This window comes from Platalea leucorodia (genome assembly GCF_965183815.1).
Source record: "Platalea leucorodia genome assembly, chromosome: 24".
NCBI classification, from domain to species: Eukaryota; Metazoa; Chordata; class Aves; order Pelecaniformes; family Threskiornithidae; genus Platalea; species Platalea leucorodia.
Genome location: NC_138846.1, coordinates 3,321,508 through 3,341,810, shown reverse-complemented (window position 1 = coordinate 3,341,810; position 20,303 = coordinate 3,321,508). Strand labels below are relative to the sequence as shown.

General features: G+C 71.7%; 2 protein-coding genes across 2 annotated transcripts; both read right to left on the bottom strand.

The window, feature by feature from the left end:
• Positions 1–1,234: 1,234 nt before the first annotated feature.
• On the bottom strand, positions 1,235–11,369 carry LOC309600650 (sodium/potassium-transporting ATPase subunit alpha-2-like). The gene is given in 25 exon segments (XM_082333107.1): positions 1,235–1,414; positions 2,013–2,104; positions 2,184–2,285; positions 2,370–2,500; positions 3,043–3,188; positions 3,788–3,911; positions 3,999–4,153; positions 4,236–4,404; positions 4,536–4,686; positions 4,754–4,890; positions 4,975–5,031; positions 5,033–5,151; positions 5,711–5,900; positions 5,985–6,119; positions 6,235–6,344; positions 6,580–6,778; positions 6,993–7,261; positions 7,350–7,467; positions 7,848–7,901; positions 7,903–7,983; positions 8,073–8,186; positions 8,447–8,650; positions 9,052–9,111; positions 9,204–9,308; positions 11,299–11,369. Coding segments are annotated over 25 exon segments (3,063 nt in total). The 5' UTR covers positions 11,311–11,369; the 3' UTR covers positions 1,235–1,385.
• A 2,944-nt stretch (positions 11,370–14,313) lies between these two features.
• Positions 14,314–16,435, bottom strand: KCNJ9 (potassium inwardly rectifying channel subfamily J member 9; the record flags this gene model as incomplete). Its single annotated transcript, XM_082332873.1, has 2 exons — positions 14,314–14,633; positions 15,541–16,435. The coding sequence occupies 2 exons, from the start codon at positions 16,433–16,435 to the stop codon at positions 14,314–14,316; spliced, it is 1,215 nt and encodes a 404-aa protein (XP_082188999.1).
• Positions 16,436–20,303: the final 3,868 nt, after the last annotated feature.

The window sequence follows — 20,303 nt, the reverse complement described above, 5'->3', positions numbered from 1 at the left end:
ATCCCCCTGGGATCGGGTGACCACCCACTCTGCTGACCACTGAGAAGTGGATCCCCCCGGGCTGGGGGGGCCGGACCCCCCACGGTCACCCCCAGGGATGGGGGGGCTTCTCCCCCCCAAGCCAAGAAGTCATGGGGGCCAGGCACCCTGTGCCAGGGGAGAGGGTGCCCAGGACCCCCACGAAGGGGCTGGGGATACCCAGGACCCCCATGCCAAGGGCCATGGGTGCCCAGGACCCCCATACTCAGGGAAGTGGGGTACCCGGGACCCCCATGCCAAGGGCCATGGGTGCCCAGGACCCCCATACTCAGGGAAGTGGGGTACCCGGGACCCCCATGCCAAGGGCCGTGGGTGCCCAGGACCCCCATACTCAGGGAAGTGGGGTACCCGGGACCCCCATGCCAAGGGCCGTGGGTGCCCAGGACCCCCATACTCAGGGAAGTGGGGTACCCGGGACCCCCATGCCAAGGGCCGTGGGTGCCCAGGACCCCCATACTCAGGGAAGTGGGGTACCCGGGACCCCCATGCCAAGGGCCGTGGGTGCCCAGGACCCCCATACTCAGGGAAGTGGGGTACCCGGGACCCCCATGCCAAGGGCCGTGGGTGCCCAGGACCCCCATACTCAGGGAAGTGGGGTACCCGGGACCCCCATGCCAAGGGCCGTGGGTGCCCAGGACCCCCATACTCAGGGAAGTGGGGTACCCGGGACCCCCATGCCAAGGGCCGTGGGTGCCCAGGACCCTCACACATGGGTGCAGGGGTCCCCGTCCTCCCCGCACCCTCTCTGTCCCCAGCCCCGGTTTCAGGTGACCCTGACTCGGAGCATCCTTATTTTTAAACCCGGGTGATACCAAAACCCGGCGGCGAAACCGGACCCTGAGCCCCCCGCCGCGCTGCTGACTCAGCAGGGCCGGGGCACCCCAGCCCCCCCGCGGGGCAGGGACCCACGCGTCCGGGTGGGCGGGGGATGCGCCGGGGCCTTGCACTGCATGGGGGGCACGGGGGGGGGGGGGGGGGGGCAGTGCACCCCCACGCTTGCGCACACGCGTGGTGCACACTCACACATATTGCATGTTCGTGCATGGGCGCCGGGGGGGCCACCCTGTGCTGGGGTGGGGGTCCCCAGGGGGCTGGGGGGGCTGGGGGGGCAGTGGGTTATTGATGCTCCCCATCCTGCCCTCCCCCTTGCTCCCTCTGCCCCCCCAATGCCCCCCCCAACACAGACAAGGGCACGAAGGGGTTAAACTGTTTTATTGCTCTGAAGGTGGGGGGGCCTGGGTGCCCCATGAGGGGAGCAAAGGGTGCCCCCCCCGCACTCCTGGGTCCCCCGGGGTTAGTAGGGGGGTGCAGGGTTGGGGTGGGGGGGCCGGGGGCCCGCACAGGCACTAGTAGTAGGTCTCCTTCTCCACCCAGCCTGCAAGAGGGCAGGCGTTGGGGGGCGAGCTGGGGGTGCCCCCCACCCCTGGTGTGCCCCAGTCCCCCTGGGTGCCCCCCCACACCTTGGGTGCCCCCCACCTCTCCTGGGCATCCCCTTTTCCTGTGGGGGGCTCTCCACTTCCCCGGGGCCCCCCCACCCCCCTGGGTGCTCCCCATGCCTCTTGGGTGCCCCCCCCCTTCCCTGGGTCCCCCCCCACCCCCGTGGGTGCCCCCACACCTATCCCCCAACACCCCCCCCCCCAGTGCCCCCCACTCCTTTGGGTGCAGGTGCCAGCCCTGAGCGTGGTTTTTTGGGGGGCAACATCTGCTTGGGGGGGCAGGGGAGCAAGATGGGGGGGCCCAAGGGCGCTGTGCCAGTCGGGGGGGGGCAATGCCCACTTTGGGGGGGGGGAAGTGATGCCTTTGGGGTGCTCAAAAAGGGAGATTTGGGGAGCAGAGCCCATCATGGAGGCTTTGGGGAGGCTACGCGCCAAATGGGGGGAGAGCGATGCCCACCCTAGGGGGGCAGCACCCACGGGGGGCTGGGGGGGGCCACGCCGGGGGTTTGGGGGGCCACGCCGCGGGGTCTCACTCACCGCCGGGGTAGCGGCGCAGGATGAGCTTGCGCACCTCGTCGTAGGCGAAGATGAGGAGGCTGTAGGGGAAGGCGCAGAACCACCAGGTGACCCTGGGGGGGGGCAGCGTTAGTGGGGGGGCACCCATGGGTGGGGGGGGCAGGGCCGGGGTTCCCCCCCCCCCCGACTCACTTGAGGGGGTACATGCGCAGGGCCACCCCCATGCCGGGGCAGTAGGAGAGGAACGCCGCCAGCGCCGTCTCCTCCAGCAGCCCGAAGATCAGGATCTTGTTCCTGCGGGAGAGCGGCGTGGGTGGGAGGCACCGGGGGGGGGGGGAGCACCCATGGGTGCTGGGGGGGGTCGGGGGGGGCACCCACTTCATGCCCTGCTGGAAGACAGAGTTGCGGCGGGTCTTGCAGATGATGAGGTCGGCCCATTGCACCACCACGATGCTGGCGAAGAAGGCGGTGTGGCAGGTGAACTCCACCACCTTGCGCTGCTCGTAGGTCTGGGGGGGGGCACGGGCTCAGCGCACGCCCGCGTGCCCCCCTTCGCACGCCCGCGTGCCCCTGCTGCGCACGCTCACGCGTGGGAGAACATGCACGAGCATGCACCGTGCAGGGACAGGTGTGCAAGAGGATGTCCAGAAGGATGAGCATGGGATGGCGCGTGCAAATGCACTCACAAGCGTGTGCACGCATGCAAAGGGTTTGTACAACTGCACGTGTGGGAGGGCGCACGTGCCTAAGCACACGTGAGCACACGCACACGAGCATAGCCGTGCAAGGGCAGTGCATAAATGGGTGTGTGCAGGGATGCGCACAAAGACAGGTCTGCAAGGGCACACGCAAACACACGTGTGTACACGCAAACACCCTGCGTGCACACACACACATTTGTGCAAGGCCTTTGCACAAGCCCAGGCGCGCGTTTGCACACGCACAACCACGGGCAGGGTGAGGGCACACGTGTGTAGGCACACACGGAGCAGAGTTGCGACAAGGTGTGTGCACAAGCGGGCGTGCGAGGGGCGTGCGAGGGCCCACTCACCCACTCCTGGCCGTAGGAGTCCTCCAGGTCGTTGGTGGAGCGGTCGTCCCAGGCCAGGCGGATGCCCACCAGCGTGCCGGGCAGGAAGCCGTTCTCCGCCAGGATCACGAAGTAGGTGAAGAAACCGCCCAGCGCCTGGATCATCCCTGTGGGAGCGGCACCCCCAGATCGGCACCCCCGGGATCAGGGATGGGCACCCGGGGATCAGGGATCAGCACCCCCAGGATCAGGGATCGGCACCCCTGGGATCAGGGAGCAGCACCCCAGAGCAAGATCCCGGGATCAGGGATGGGCACCCCTGGGATCGGTACCCCATGGGATCAGGGATCAGCACCCCGGGAGCAGGGATCAGCACCTCTGGCAGGATCAGGGATTGGCACCCCCAGGATGAGGGATTGGCACCCCGGGATCAGCACCCCAAGGGCCACTGGGGTGTGGGATCAGGGCACAGCTAAACGCGGCACAGCCCGGGGTCACAGGTGGGTGCTCCGCTGTCACCAGTGGGTGCCCCAGGGTCACACGGGGCTCTGGATGCCAGCTGGGGGGACGCCACGTGGCATCACCAGTGGGTCCTGGGGTGCCCTTGATATCTCAAGTGGGTGCTTGGGGGTCACACTGTGCCTGATGCCAGCTGGGGGAGTGGCCCCTGGTATCTCTAGTGGGCACCCAGTGTCACCGGTGGGTCCTGGGGTGCCACTGGTGGCACCCGTTGCCACCCGGGGGGCCCTGCGCCCCCGGCCCTCACCGATCTGCCCATAGGCCATGCTGATGAGCCGCTCGTTCACCAGCTTGTCGGTCCGGGGGTTCCTGGGCTGCCGCTTCATGATGTCGCTCTCGGCTGCCTCGTAGGCCAGCGAGATGGCAGGGACCTGCGTGGCAGGAGGGTCCGTCACCCCTGTCACCCCCCCGTCCTCCTCCATCACTCTTCATCCCCCCTCGGCCAGCCCCGGCCTCACCATGTCAGTGCCCAGGTCGATGCAGAGGATGGTGACGGTGCCCAGGGGCAGGGGGATGTTGGCGATGATGAAGAGGAGGAAGGGGGTGATCTCGGGGATGTTGCTGGTCAGGGTGTAGGCGATGGACTTCTTCAGGTTGTCAAAGATCAGGCGCCCTGCGGGGACGGGGGCCAGTGGGTGACGGGGGGCGGCGGGTGCCCATCCGGGGGAGGAGGGTGATGGACAGATGGCACCAACCTTCCTCCACACCAGTGACGATGGAGGCAAAGTTGTCATCGAGGAGGATCATGTCGGCCGCTTGCTTGGAGACGTCGGAGCCAGCGATGCCCATGGCGATGCCGATGTCGGCCTTCTTCAGCGCCGGGGAGTCGTTCACCCCGTCTCCCGTCACCGCCACGATGGCACCCTGGGGACACGGGGGTCAGGCACAGGAACGGGGCACCGCAGGGCACGGGGATGGGGACACCATGGGGCATGGGGGTGGAGACAAGGTGGGGCATGGGGACAGGGCAGCAGGGGACACGGGGACAGGGGCACCTGGCGCTGGCAGCCCTCCACGATGATGAGCTTCTGCTGGGGGGACGTGCGGGCGAAGACGATCTCAGTGTGGTTCTTGAGGATCTCGTCCAGCTGCTCCGAGGTCATGTCCTTCAGGTCGGAGCCGTGCACCACGCAGGCCTTCGCCTCCCTGCCACACCGCAGCCTGAGCCGGGGCCGCCGGAGCCCCCCGGGACCCCCCCGGCACCGGCACCTACCGGGGGTTGACCTGGCTGACGGGGATGTTGAGGCGGGCGGCGATGTCCTCCACCGTCTCGTTGCCCTCCGAGATGATGCCCACGCCCTTGGCAATGGCCTTGGCCGTGATGGGGTGGTCCCCGGTCACCATGATCACCTGGGGGGGGACACACACACAGAGGGGTGACCCCTGCTCAGGGGAGAGCCTGGGGGGGTCAGGGGGTGCACAGGGGGGTCTCACCTTGATGCCAGCACTGCGGCACTTGCCCACAGCATCGGGGACGGCGGCGCGGGGGGGGGTCGATCATGGACATCAGCCCCACGAAGCAGAGGTTGCTGGTGGGGAAGTTGACCTCGTCGGCGTCAAACCTGAACCCGCGGGGGAACTTGTCCGGGGGCAGGTAGAGGTGGCAGAAACCTGGCGGGCGCCGGCGGGTGATGGGGTGCGGGCACCCGCAGGCACCCACGGGCACCTCCTTCCCTCGCCTGGTACTCCTCATCCTCACCACGACCCCCCGCTGCCACCTTTGCCCCCACATCCCTTATGTCTCCCCAGTGCTCGTCCCCCCCACCCCCTTCACAAGTGCCCCCCGTGCCTCCTGCCCCCCCATGTCCCCATGGTCCTACACCCCGTGTCCTCCACACACCATGTCCCCTTGTCCCCTGTGTGCCCCGTCCCCCCACGTCCCCTGTGTCCCTAAGCCCGATCCCCCCCACGCTGTGTCCCCATGTCCCTCTGTCCATGCCTCCGCCACGTCCTCCATGTCCCTACGTCCTTCGCATCCCCTGTCCCTTTGCCCCCACATCCTTCATATCTCCCTGCCACCACGTCCCCCACACCCCCCACGTCCCCAATATCCCCTGTCACCCCACCCCACGCCCCCATGTCCCTACACCCCATGCCCACCGCACACTCGTGCCCATCCCTGCCCCATCCCCGCCCCATCCCCTGTGCCCCCCATGCCCCCCGTCCTCACCCAGGACACGCTCCCCCAGCCCCCCCAGCTCCAGGTAGGCGTTCTGGAAGGCCTCCCGCATCTCCTGGTCCAGCGGCACCTCCTGGCCCTGCAGCAGGATGCGGGAGCAGCGGTCCAGGATGCGCTCAGGGGCCCCCTTCATCACCAGCAGGTACCCCTGGGGGTCTTCCTCCCGCTCGTGGATGGAGAGCTGCAGGCACAACGGGCACGCTGGGATCAGGCGGCACCCACCGGCCGCCCCGGGGTCACCGCTGCCACCGCCAGCCTGGCAGACCTGGTACTTGTTGGTGGAGTTGAAGGGGATCTCGGTGACTTTGGGGTTCTTGTCCCGCATCTTCTTGACGGAGCCGCAGGAGAGCTGGATGCACTTTAGCAGCGCCGACTCCGAGGCGTCGCCTGCCGTGTCCCGCTGGCGTGGGGAAGGGTGCCGAGGGTGATGCCGGCGGCACGGGGGGCACCAGGAGCAGCACCACCCTGGCTCTCGGCAGGATTCAGGGGGTTCTGGGGGGTCAGCATCCACCTACCTTGGAAATGGAGATGTTTTCCTGGCCTGGCTTGAAGACGGCACGGTTGCACAGCCCGGCAATGCGTGCCAGTGCCGCCCAGGTGGGCGAGCGCTTGTCAAAGGTGGCACCTGGGGGACAGCCGGCCCTGTCAGCCGCGCCGGGGACCCCCCATCTCCTCTGGGGACACCTCCCGCCCTCCCAGAGGTGCCCTGGGGATCCAGGGAAAGAGGTGCCCAGGGAAGGGGGTGCTGAAGGCAAGGGGGTGCCCAGGGGAAGGGGTGCCAGGGCAGTGACATCTGGGTGCAGAGGCAAGAAAGGGGGTGCTCCTGGGGTTGGGGGGGGGTCAGGGTGCCAGCCACCCACCCGACTGATCCTCGGTGGTGTCAGCCTCGTGGATCTGGTTGTCGAACCACATGTGGGCGACGGTCATGCGGTTTTGGGTGAGGGTCCCCGTCTTGTCGGAGCAGATGGTGGAGGTGGAGCCCAGCGTCTCCACCGCCTCCAGGTTCTTCACCAGGCAGTTCTTGCGCGCCATCCGCTTGGCCGTCAGCGTCAGGCACACCTGGGGGGCACCGCGGGGCTCAGCGGGCACCCATGGGGCTCAGCGGGCACCCATGGGGCTCAGCAAGCACCAGGCACCGGGCACTGCTGGGTGCACCAGGGCCAGCCCAGCAGAACCAGTACCCGCCACCTCCCTCCCAGGAGAACCAGTGCCTCCCTCCCAGTGAAACCAATGTCCCCCCTGCACCATCCCACCCCTCCACAGTGGCCCTTACGGTGACGGTGGCCAGCAGCCCCTCGGGGACGTTGGCCACGATGATACCGATGAGGAAGATGACGGCCTCCAGCCAGGTGTAGCCCAGGATGAGGGAGAGGATGAAGAAGGAGAGGCCGAGGAAGACGGCGACACCGGTGATGAGGCGGATGAAGTGCTCGATCTCCATGGCGATGGGCGTGCGCCCCACCTCCAGCCCCGAGGCCAGCGAGGCGATGCGCCCCATCACCGTCCGGTCCCCCGTGGAGATGACGATGCCGCGGGCGGTGCCTGGCGGGACGGGGAGGGGTGACGTGGCCCCGGGGGGCACCGGGGATGACCCCCCCCCCCACGCGGGCAGGGACCCCGGGGGACCCACCTTCCACGCAGTTGGTGGAGAAGAAGCAGATGTTGCGGGTCTCCAGCGGGTTCTCGTGGGTGAACTCGGGCGAGCGGGTCTGCGGCTCCGACTCCCCCGTCAGCGATGAGTTGTCCACCTGGCGCCATGGGCACGGGTGGGTGCCAGCAGGCACCGGGCACCGCCGGGCTCAGCTGGACTCGGGCCAGCCCCGCAGTCCCCATGCCAGCCCTGCTGCCCACTCCGTGCCCTCCACGGTGCCCACCTCTGTAAGTCATGATACCCGAGCCATACTGGTCCCTGTGCCCACATCATGCTGGTCCCAGTGCCCACCCCACACCACCCACGATGCCTGACCCATGCCACCTCTGCTGCCCATCCCATATCACCACCAGTGCTCACCCTGTGGTGCCCACCCAATACCAGTCCCGCTGCCCAAACCACGCCAGTCCTGGTGCCCACCCTGTCACCAGCAGCGCCCGTCCCGTGCCGTCCCAGCGCCCACCGGTGCCCGCTCACCTTGCAGCCGTGGGAGGAGATGATGCGCATGTCGGCGGGCACCCGGTCCCCCCCCCTTCACCTCCACCAGGTCGCCCACCACCACGTTTTCTGCGTTGATCTGGATCTTCTCGCCCTCGCGGATCACCAGCGCTTGCTGCCGGGGTGCAGGGCACCCTGAGGGACGCCCGGGCACCCTCACCCCACCCGGGACCCCCGCACCAGGTGCCCACTCAGGGCTCCTACCTGGGGCACCATGTTCTTGAAGGAGTCCATGATCTTGGAGCTTTTGGCCTCTTGGTAGTAGGAGAAGCAGCCGGTGACGATGACGACGGCGGCCAGCACCACCCCCAGGTACAGCTGGGACCCAGGCGGCACCTCAGCACCCGGCACCCCGGGGTGCAGGGTGGGACCCCCGGGTGCCCCCCAGCACAGGGCGCTAGGGAGGGGACCCCCCGCGCCAGCCTCCCACATCCAGACCCCCGCAAGAGCTGGCACGAGGTGGCCAGGGGCACCTACCCGTGCCCATGCCCCCTCCAGTGCTCGTGCACCCCAGGCTGCTCATGAACCCCACGCCGCCCGTGCCCCCCCCAGTGCCTGTGCCCCCCGGGTGCCCTCACGTTGTCGTTGGAGGGCTCGTCCTCCATGGCAGCCTGGATGCCGTAGGCCAGGAAGCAGAGGATGGCCCCGATCCAGAGGAGGATGGAGAAGCCCCCGAAGAGCTGGCGGCAGAACTTGACCCACTCGGGGGTGGTGGGAGGGGGCGTCAGGGCGTTGGGGCCATCCTGCACCAGGATCTCGGCCGCCCGCGCGTTGGTCAGGCCCTGCGGGGGGGGCACACGCTGCCACCCGGGGCCGGGGGGGTCTGGGGGGTGGGAGGGGACAGGGGTCCCAGCCAGGGGACACGCTGTGTGTCCGGGAGCACAGGGTGCCATGGCCAGGGTACCCTGGGGACATGTGGGGCTGTGGGGGGCATGGCCGGTGGGGACAGGGGGACAGGGGGCATGGCCAGGGGTCACTCATGGGGACAGGGGACATGGCTGGGGACAGGGATGTGGGATGCCAAGAGGGGACGGAGGGCACAGCTCAGTGTCACCCATGGGGACAGGGATGCAGGGTGCCAGGGGATGGAGGGCACAGCAGGGGTCACCCATGGGGACAGGAGGGATGTGGGCTGCTGGAGACGGCATCGAGGGTGGGACACGGGGATGGGGGGACATCTCACCCGGGACAGGTCCACCTGGTACTTCCTGCCCAGCTCATCCAGGGACAGCTTGTGGTCGTCCTGCCGGGCACACGTCACCCGCGTCACCCCGGCCGGGGCGGCATGGTCAGCCATGCCCGGTGTCCCCGGTGTCCCCCCGGTCCCCTCCTCACCAAGTTAACCTCCTTCTTCAGCTCATCCAGCTCCTTCTCCTTCTGCTTCCTCTTGCCGCCCCCGTTCTCGGAGGTGGTGGCAGCGGGCGAGTACTCCCGGCCGGCCTGCGGGCACGGGACCCCGTGGGCACGCTGGCACCGCCGGCGCGGCTGGCACCACCGGCGGCACGGCCCTTGCCGTGGGCATGGGCATTACCATGGGCATGGATGTCACCGCCAGCATGGGGGTCACCGTGGCCACAGGCATCATCGAGGGCACGGGGCGTCACCGTGGGCACGGGGGGGACTGCAGGCACCGGTGGCAGCGTGGGCATGGGGGGCACCGTAGGCGGGGAAGGGGGGGGGGGTCCCAAGTTGGGGGGGCACCGTGAGTGAGGGTGGCAGCAAAGGTGGAGGTGGCACTGTGGCCATGGTGGGTCCCCAGGGCCATGGGGGTGTCACTCTGTCCATGGGAGGGTCCCCGGGGCCGTGGGGGGGTCACTGGGGCCGTGGGGGGGTCCCCAGGGCCATGGGGGTGTCACTCTGTCCATGGGGGGTCCCCGGGGCCATGGGGGGGGGGGTCACTGTGGTCACAGGGGTGGCACTATGGCCATGGGGGTGGCACTGTCCCTGGAGCTGTAGGGGTGTCACTGTGATCCTGGGGGTGTCCCCAGGGCCATGGGGGTGTCACTGTAGCCGTGGGGGGGTCACTGTGGCCGGGGGGGGTCCCCACAAGCCGGGGAGAGGATCACACCGCCAGCCCCAAGGGCGTCACGGAGAGGCAGGGGTGCCGCTGCAGGCAGGGGACAGGCAGCCCTGCCCGCTCTCCTTGGCGGGGGGGGGACACGGCCCCCCAGACCCCCGCTGCCGGCGGCAGGGGGTCCCCGGGGCTGGCAGGGCCCGGGGCACGTCCGCGGCGGCTCTGCCCGCCGGGCGGTTGGCAGGAGCAGGCAGGAGCAGGCAGGAGCAGGCAGGGGCCGGGGGGGCGGCGGGCGCCCCAGCGTGGGGCCGGGGGGGCCGGGGGGGCCGATGCGGTCATGGAAAACGGCCCCGGTGCCAAGAACAACGGCCGGGAGCGGAGGGGTCGTGTTACCGCGGGGACGGGGACACGGGGGGCGCCCACCCCCCACGGGGCACCCCCACGCGTGGGGGGGCTCTGCCGCCTGCCCCCCTCCCCCATGGACACTGGGGACCCCACGCGCGGGGACACTTTGGCTTTGCAGGGGTGGGGGGGGTCCCACTTGCCGCGGGCACCCCGGGATTTTGGGGGGGCGGCAGTGGGTGGGGTGATGGGTGTCGTGTGTGCCCCCCCCCCGGCACTTCCCCGGGGCAGCCTGCCAGGAGGTGACAGAGGGGGACACCCGTGGGCGGGCACCCGTGGGGGGGCACCCCCTGCCCCACACCCTCCGGGGTCCCCCCCACCCTTGGGTGGGTGCCGAGGGCCGGGGGGGCCCGGCCGTGCCAGGCGGGACGGGGGGGCCGGCGGGGCGGGGGCTGCCGGGCGAGGCGCCAGCCCCGGCTCAGGGCCCCCCCGCGGCCGTTGCCACGGCACCGGGGACCCTGGCGCGGAGCAGCCGGGGCCACGGGCACGGGGCCACGGGCACGGGTGGGGGACGGGCACGGGGGGGTTCCTCCGCGGGGGCACCCTGCTCCGTGCCTCAGTTTCCCCACCGTGGGGGACCCGTCCCTACCCCCCCCGCATTCCTTCCCCGAAGCGGGGGGGACCCAGGCGTCCGGGCACCTGCCCACTCGTGTCGGGGGTCACTCGGGACCGGGGAGGAGCGGCAGTGGGACTCCGGGGGTGGCAGTGGCGGGGGGGGGGGGGGGTGTGGCAGTGGGACGCGGGGGACGGCGGCGGGGGGGCTGCAGGACGCCCGTGGGTGGGTGCCGCGGTGAGCGCCCACGGGTGGCAGCGGGTGGGTGCCCCGCATGGGTGGGTGCCCCGGGGGTGGGTGTCCCGAGGGTGGGTGCCCCGGGGGGGGTGTCCCGAGGGTGGGTGTCCCCCGGGGGCGGGTGCCGGCTGGCAGCGGGCGGGGGCTGCGGGTGCCCCGCGTGGGTGGGTGCCCCGCGTGGGCGGGTGGCGGGGCAGCGGGCGCCCCGGGCCGCCCCTACTCACCCCTCTGCCCATGGCGCTGCCGTCGCTGCTCTCGGCCCGGGGCACTCGGGGGCGGCGGCGGCGGCGGCCGAGAAAAACCCTCCCGGGCCCCGCCCGGCCCGGCCCCCCCGCCCCCCGCCCGCCCCCCAACCCCCGGCCCCTCCCGGCCGGACCCGGACCCCCCCGGACCCCCGCTCCGGTCCCCCCCGTTACGGGCGGGGGGCGTCCTCCCACCCCACCCCCACCCCGCCGCGCCGGGGGTCTCCGAGCCCCTCCCGGTCCCAGGCCCCCCCCCCCCCCCGGAGGGACCGTGGGACCCGGGCGTCCGGGGCGGCGGGGGGTCCCGGCCGAGCGCTGGGAACGGCGGTGTCCGGGCGGGGGGGGCCTCCTGCCCCCCGCGGTGACGCCACGGCTGGGGGGGACTCAGGGGACCCCGGCGGGCCCCCCCCGCGGTGACCCCACGGCTGGGGGGGACACGGGGGACCCCGGACGCCTGGGACCCTCCCTGCAGCCCCCCCCCCCCCCCCCGAGCAGGGGGTGACCCGGGGGGGCAGTTTGGGGGGGGCTTGTCCCCACTCCAGCGTGCCCCCAGTTCTCCCAGTATGCTCCTGCCCCGGCCGGGGACGCTGGTGCCACCGGGCAGCGACCGGGAGGCGGGACGGCTAAAATTAGCCGGGGAAAGGCCAGGGCGGGGGGGCTGGGCCGGGGGGGCTGGGCCCGGGGCCACTGTGCCTGTGGCCAGCGGGGCCCGGGCGGGCTGTGCCCGGGGCCCGGCGGTGCCCAGTGTCGCCTCCCGACACCCCAAACCCCCCAGTGCCCCCCCAGTCCTGCCCCGCAGCCCCAGTGCCCCCAGTCCCGCTCCAAGGTCCCTTCCCAGTACACCCCCCACCCCAGCCCCCCCCAGGGTCCGGCTTAGTCGCCATGGCAACCGTCAAGGGCAGCTCAAGGGCATGGGGGGGCACGGCCGTGGGGCCCACAGCCCCCTGCACCAGTGCCACCAGTCTGCACCAGTGCGCCCAGCATCCCCATATCCCAGCTGCTGCACCAGCTCCCCTGGTCCAGCCTCACACTCCCAGTGTAACCCAGTATTCCCCAGTCCCACCAGTCCAGCCCTGCACCCCCAGTGTAACCCAGTATCCCCAGCCTGGACCAGTCCCCCCCGTCTGTGCCAGCACCCCATCTGTCCCAGTACCTCCCAGGCTGCCCCAGTCCCCCCCAGTCTGTCCCAGTACTGCCTGGTCTGCTCATCTTCCCCAGCATATCCCTGTCCATCCCCGTATGCCCCAGTCTCTCCCAGTCCCCCTGCCATCTGCCCCACCACCTCCCAGTCTGTCCCAGTCTTTCCCAGTCCCCCCTCAACTGCCCCAGCACTTCCCAGTCTGTCCCAGTGCCCCCAGTATCCCCAGCACCCCCAGTCCGTCCCAGTGTCCCCAGTCTGTCTCAGTCCCCCCAGTCCGTCTCAGTCCCCCCAGTCCATCCCAGTCCCCCCTGTCCATCCCAGTGCCTGCAGTCCATTCCCATCCGTCCCAATCTCCCCAGTCTGTCCCAGTGCCCCCCATCCATTCTGGTGCCGCCCGTCCCTCACAGTCCCCCATCCATCCCAGTCCCCCCAGTCCATCCCAGTCCCCCCAGTCCGTCCCAGTCCCCTCAGTCCATCCCAGTCCCCCCAGTCCATCCCAGTCCCCTCAGTCCGTCCCAGTCCCCCCAGTCCGTCCCAGTCCCCCCAGTCCATCCCAGTGCCCCCCGTCTGTCCCAGTCGGGGCCGGGCAGGCCGAGGCCAGCGGGGGGGGGGTGTTTACCCAGGCTGTGCCCCCCGCTGTCCCCCAAGCTGAGCAAACAGATGACGCGGGCGCCACGTGCTGGGCCCCCGCCCCGGCCCCACGGGGGACCCAAGCATCCGACCCCACGGGGGACAGAGGCGTCCAACCCCCCCACCCGCTGCCCGGGGCAGCCCAGTCCTCCCAGTTGCCCCCAGTTGCCTGCCGAAGGTGGCAGTGGTGACGGGGGGGGGGGGGGGTGGGGTGGGTTGCTGGCGCCCCCGCCCCGCGCAGCTGCTGCCCGTGGGCGGCAGGAATGTGGCAGCCGGGGGGACACGGGGACACGGGGACACGGGGGGGCCGTGCCACCCCCCCGCCGCTCCCGCCAACACGCGTGTGCACGCACCCGTGGGGCCCGGGGGGGCCGGGGGGGCCCCGCTGTTGAGCACGGGGGGGACGCGGGGCCCCACGCGCCGTGACCGCTCCACGCGGGACGTGGGCGCGCTCCGGCCGCCGGGCGGGGGCGGGGCAGGGGGCGGGGCCTGGGCGGGGCACCGGTGGTGGGCGGGGCGTCCGGATCACTCAGCCCCGGCTCGGCTCCGCTCGGCTCCGCCCACTTCCCCGAGCACCGCCCCCCCCCCCCGTGGCTGGGGGGGACCGTGGGGGGGCAGCGGGGGGGGGCGTGAGGGCTCGGTGCCCCCGCCCACCTTAGTGTCCCCTTGCCCTCGGTGTCATGGGGGGTCTTGGTGTCCCCTGCCCTCTCTGGGGGTCCCCATGTCCCTGGAGACCCCCCCTGCCCACCCTGGGGGTCCTCGTGTCCCTGGAGACCCCCCCTGCCCACCCTGGGGGACCCATGTCCTTAGACCCCCCCCCGCCCACCCTGGGGGTCCTCATGCCCACAGCGCTACGGGGCTCGCCGTGCATTGGGGGGGGGGCGCAGGGTGCGCGGTGCCACCCCTCGCTGTCCCCTCTGTCCCCCCCGCGGGTCCCTGTGCCCACCCGCGCCCCCTCCCAGGACACCCAGACCACGAGCACCCACGGGGTGCCGGAGATGCCGGAGTGGGGCAGCGTCCCCCGCTTTACCCCCAAACCTGCCGGGGGGGGGGGGGGGGGGCACCCATGGGATTGGCACCCCCGAGCCCAGGCGCACCCCCCAAATTCAGGACCCCGCGCCCCAAGACCGCCACCATCAGAAGCGGGGATTTAAGGGGGTTTATTAAAAGAAAGCGCGGCGGGGAGCGACGGGGCGCCCAGCACCCCCGCGCCCGCCCGTGGCCCGTCACCGCGCCTCGGGGCTGGCCAGGGTGCCGTTGCTCTCCCGGGGGGTGTCGGGGTCCCCCCCGCCCTCCGCCGCCGCCGCCTCCTCCAGCGGCTGGTCCAGGCGGCTGGGGATGGACCAGTAGAGGTGGGCATCGCGGCGGGCGGCCGCCGCCGCCAGCTGCCGGGCGCTGCAGGCCGGGGTGGGCACCGGCACGGTCTGGTGGAAGCCCCCGTAGTCCACCTCGTAGAAGCCCTCCTCCAGGCTGAGCAGCGGGGTGAAGCGGTGGCCCCACAGCACCTCGTCCGCCAGGTACGAGCTCCGAGCCTGGCACGTCATCCCTGCGCCGGGCAGCCGTGGGCAGCCGGTGGGCACCCGTCCCCAGCCCGGGGCCGGGGGGGGCGGCGGGGTGCCCCCCCGGCAGTGGGGAGGTGCGAGGGGCGCCCTGACCCCGGCTGGGGCGGCCGTGCTGCACCCGCTGCAGGGGGTCCCCCGATATCTGCAGCACCCCGTGCGTGGAGGACCCCAATCTGGGCAGCACCCAGTGCACGGGGCACCCTGGCCCTGGCTGGGGGGGGTCTGTGCCGCACCCCGTGAGTGAGGCACCCCGATATGTGCCGCACCCGCTGCAGGGAGCACCCCAATATGTGAAGCATGGAAGAGCCCAATCCGTGCTGCACCTCCTGCACGGAGCACCCCGATATCTGCAGCACCCGGTGCAGGGGGTCCCCGGGTCCTGGGGGAGGGGGTCTGTACAACAACCGGTGCGAGGGGCACCCCGATACCTGCAGCACCCACTGGGGGGGCATCCCGATCCTGGCTGGGGGGGTCTGTGCCACACCCAGTGCCTGGGACACCCCGGTGAACAGGGGACAGGCGGGGACCTCAGGGGCTGTTGCTGTCATCGGGGTCCCCTCCTCAGGCTCCTCGGGGGGCCGGGCCAGGCAAGGGGGTTATTCTGGGTGGGGGGACCCACATCCAGGCTGAGCTTGGGGGCGAGGGCGGATTCGGGGTCACCTCCCAGCCAGGACCGGGCAGGAACACACCGTGGGCCACGGGGACGAGGTGTCCCCACGTGGGTGAGATGTCCCCATGGAGGTATCCCTGTGGAGATGAGGTGTCCCCGTGAGGTGTCCCCATGGAGATGAGGTGTCCCCATGGAGGTATTCCCACGGAGGAGATGAGGTGTCCCCACGGAGATGAGGTGTCCCCAAGCGCATCCCACCCCACAGCCGGCGTCCCCGTTACCTGTGGCCTCCACCATCCCCTCGAGGATGACGACGATCTCGAAATCGTCCTTCTCCAGCTGGTGCCGCGAGACGTCCCAGAAGGGGCTGCGCTCGTCGATCTCGTGGCTGATGATGAGGGGCGAGACGAGGAAGAGGCGGTCGTCGCCCGTCTCGAAGCCCACGCTCAGGTCGGTCTGGTCCAGGGGGATGAACTCGCCCTCCTGCGTCTGCTTGGACTTGATGAGCTTGGCGCGGATGGAGGCCTCCACGATGTGCGAGTCCCGCAGGTCGCCCACGCGAAACATCAGGCAGAGGCGGTCGTCCCGCAGGGAGACCACGGCGTGGGAGGAGAAGACCAAGGTCTCGGCTCGTTTGTTGGGCTGGGAGATCTTCACGAACATGCAGCCCACCATGAAGGCGTTGACCATGGAGCCCAGGATGGCCTGGAGCAGCAGCAGCACGATGCCCTCGGGACACTTGTCGGTGATGACGCGGTGGCCGTAGCCGATGGTGGTCTCCGTCTCGATGGAGAAGAGGAAGGCGGAGACGAAGCCGTTGAGGTTGTTGACGCAGGGCGTCCAGGCGTGGTCCTCCAGGTGGTCCAGGTCCCCCCGGCAGTAGGCGATGAACCACCAGATGAGGCCGAAGAAGAGCCAGGTGACGGCGTAGGCGAGGATGAAGACGAGGAGGCTGAAGCGCCACTTGAGGTCCACCAGGGTGGTGAAGATGTCGGTGAGGTAGCGGTAGGTCTCCCGCACGTTCCCGTGCTGCACGTTGCACTTGCCGTCCTTCTCCACGTAACGCTGGCGCTTGCGGGTGCCGGCCCCTCGCCGCCGGGGGGGATCCGGGGGGGCCTTCGCCTCCCCGGGGACCCCCTCGGGGACCCCGCAGAAGGCGGCGTTGTCCTGCGCCATCGCCCCTCAGAGGCTGCGGGGGGGAAGGGGTTAATGGCGCCGCTCGCCCCCTCCAAACTGGGGGGACTGGGAGGGGATGGTGGCACCAGCTGGTGCGTGGGGGGGGGCTGCAGGGATGCCTGGGTCCCCCCCCGGGTCCCTGGGGGGGGGAAACTGAGGCACGGGAGCGCCCAGGGGTGCTGAGCCCACGCGTGTGCGCTCATCCATGCACACGCGTGTGTACACACATGCACATGCCTGCACACAGATGCTTGCAGATGCGCACACATGCACGCATGCGCGTACACACACATGCCCATGCCTGCACACACGCGTACACAGATGCTTGCAGATGCACACGCATGCACGCACACGTGCATTCACACAAACATGCGTGCATGCAGCGCCAGGGCACACGCACCTCAGACACACGTGTGAGCAGGCGTGCACACGTGTGCATGAGCCCCCAGGGACATGCACACACGTTTGCCCCCGGCAGGTGCAGGCCCACACGTGCACCCCGGGGGGCTCCTTGCACGCTCCCGTGCCCTGAGATGGAGCGTGCAACATCCGGACTGATGGCGGCACACGCGCGTGCACACGGAGCCGGCCCAAAGCACACACGCGTGCACACACACGTGCAGACACCGCTGGGCCCGATGCACACACGCATGCACACATGCGTGCAGACACCGCAGGGCCTTGCACACGCAGCTCCTCCTTGCACACGCACACACGCGTGCACACGCACACCCTCCGCCTGTGCCCCCCCCCTCCGGCCTGGGGGGCTCTGCGGCACCTCGCTGTGCCCCCCCCCGCCGTGGGGCACCCCACTCCCACCCGGGTCCGTGGGCGCGGCCCCCCCAGCCTGGGGGGGGGGGGGGGAGACACCCCGCGGTCCGTGCGGGGGGGGCCCTCTGCTCCCCCCGAGCCCCCACCCGCGGAGGGGGGGGGGTCCCGGTGCCACCTCCGTGTGCCGCGGCGGGGGGGGGCGCATGGGGGGGCAGCAGCCGCCCCCCCCGGGCCGTGCCCCCCCCGGGCCGTGGCCCCCCCCCCCCGGGCCGTGCCCCCCCCGGCCCCGCACTCACCGCTCGCCCCGCGGCCGCCGCTCCCGCCGGGCCGCGCAGCCCCGCCGCGCTGCGCGCATGGCGCAGGGGGAGCGCAGCGCCCGGCCGCACCGGATCGCTCCCGCCCGGCCGCTCCCGGTGCCGCTCCCGGTGCCGCTCCCGGTGCCGCTCCCGGTGCCGCCCCCCCCCCGCCGTTCCCTCGGCCGCGCTCCCGCCGTTGCCCGGCAACGGCTGCACCCCGGGAGCGCGCGGCTAAAAATACCGACCGGCGCCCGCCCCCCGCGGCCCCGCCCGCCCCCGGGCCCCCGCGCGTGACCCCCGCGCCCCCCACGCGTGACCCCCCCGCCGCGGGCCGCGGAAGGCGGCGGTGCGGGGCACACGCGTGGGAAAACAGGCGGGGGGGGGCACACGCGTGTGCGGGGGCGCGGTGGGGGGGCGCGGGCCCCGCGGGCTGCGTGCGTGGGACCGTACCGGGGGGACACGCACGTGACGCGGGGGTGACAGAGGGCACAGCGGGGGGGGGGGGTCTGCACACGCGTGTGGCACCGAGCACGGCGGGGGGATGCACGCGAGGTCCCGCCCTCCCCGCTGGCCCACAGCCCCCCCTCACTAGCCCAGGGCAACCCATCACTAGCCCGGAGGCCCCCTCCTCACTCGCCCAGAGCTCCCTCTCACTAGCCCAGGGTCCACTTCACTAGCCCAGCCCGTCCCCTCACTAGCCCAGCTCCCCCCATCACTAGCCCAGGGCTCTCCATCATTAGCCCAGGCCCCCCGCCCACTAGCCCAGGCCCCACCTCACTAGCCCAGCCCCCCCCATCACTAGCCCAGCCCCCCCATCACTAGCCCAGGACCACCCTCACTAGCCCGGGACCCCTCATCACCAGCCAGGACCCCCCAGCCCTGGTCAGGACCCCCATCACTAGCCAGGGCTCTGTGGTCACTAGCCACCCCCCTCGGTGGCCAGGCCCTCCCCCGGGAGCCCCCGCGCAGCCCCGGCCCCCCCGGGCGGACAAAGGCGCTTTGTGCCGCGGCCCCGGGGAACCGGTCCCGGCCCGGGAACAGCGGGGCCTTGTGCGGGCGGCCGCGCCCCGCGCTCCCCCGGGCCCCCGCACCTCCGGGCCCCCGGCTCCGCACCCCGCACCCCCCATGTGGCAGCACCGGGGCTGGCGCTGCCCCCCCGGGGGGCGGGGGGGGGGTCGCTCCGTGTCTGTGCACACGCGTGACAGCAGCCCCCGCCCCGCTCCGGCCGGTCCCACGCACAAGGATGCTCCGGAGCTGGGGGGGTGCGGAGCGGGGTCCCTGGGGACCCCTCGGCTGGGCGCTGCTGTGGCCGGGGGGCCTCTGCCCGGTACCGGAGCCCCGGGACCCCGCCCGGACCCCGCCCGGTGCCGGTGCCGGTGGCTGCGGGCGGGGTCCCCTCGCCCCCCCGTGGCCGGTAACGTGACCCGGTGCGGGCCGGCTCGTTTTCCACCCCATTAACCCCCGTCCCGCCCCCGGCGGCTCCTCCCCGCCCCGGGCCCCCTCCCCGGCCCCGCCAATCGGTGCCAGCCGGGCCCGGCGAGGCGGCCCGGGCCGGGGGGGGGGCAGGCGGGGGGGCCCGGCCCGGCCCGCCGCCGCCGGCCCCGCCGAGCCATAAAGCCCATGGGGAGCCGGCGGCGGCGGGGCTGAGCGAGGCCGGGACCCCGGGCGCCCTGGGGCCCTCCCCGAGCAAGGTAAGGGCGGCCGGGGGGGCCCGGGGGTCCCCGTCCCCTCCGGGGCGCCCCGAGGGCTGCGGGCACCTGCCGGCGCCGCTGGACCGGCGGCGGGCCCCGGGAGCCCGCAGCCCCCGGGACCGGGACCCCATAACCCCACGTCCCCGGAGCCCCGCGTCCCTGTGTCCCTATAGAACTACGTCCCTGCATCCCCCATACCCCACGGCTCCTGTAGCCCCACGTCCCTGTGTCCCCCGTAGCCCCACATCCTTGTGTCCCCTGCAGCGCTGCATCCCCGTGTCCCCATCTCCCCACATCCCTGTGTCCCATGACCCCACAACCTCACGTCCCCGTGTCCCATGTCCCCGTGGCCCCATGTACCCCCACAACCCCATGTCCCTGCATCCCCGTGTCCCTGCGTCCCTGTCTCCCCGTGTCCCTGTCTCCCCCTCTACCCCACATCCCCCTGTCACTGTATCCCCACGTCCCCATTCTGCACATCCCCAAGTCCCCCTCTCCCCCTGCCCTGGTGTCCCATGTCCCTGTGTCCCCAAGTCCCCATGTCCCCGCTCCCTGTGGATGTCCCCCTTCTCTCCCCAGTGCAGGGGGACCTGGAGGGACGGAGGATGGAGGGGCACAGCAGCCCCCAGCCATGCCCACCCCACTCCCCACTGGGCATCTCCAGGGCCACCCGTCCCCAAGATGTCCCCACAGCCCCCGGGTATGAGGCCTGAGGCCCCGGGGGTGGCCCCTTCCCCACCCCAGGAGGTCACCCCCAAATAGGGACCCCCCCCGAGCACCTCGCTCTTCCTGGGTCCCCCCACTGGTGTAACGATACCGGGTGGTCTCAGCCTGGCACTGGGGAAGGTTAACCCCCCCGTGGGCTCCGGTCCCCAGGGACAGGGCGTTTCAAGGGCATTTGGGTGGAGGGGGCTGGAGCGTCCCCATCCCCCCCAGGTCCCCACGGGGGGCAAGTGGGGACCCACCGGGCTCTGGGTTAGTGGCTGTGGGTTAACTGGGCTGCAGGTGAACCAAGCGGTGGGTTAACCGGGCTGTGGGTTAGTCACACTGGATTAGCCGGGCTGCGCCTTAGCAGGGCCACAGATTAGCCACGCTGGATTAGCTGGGCTG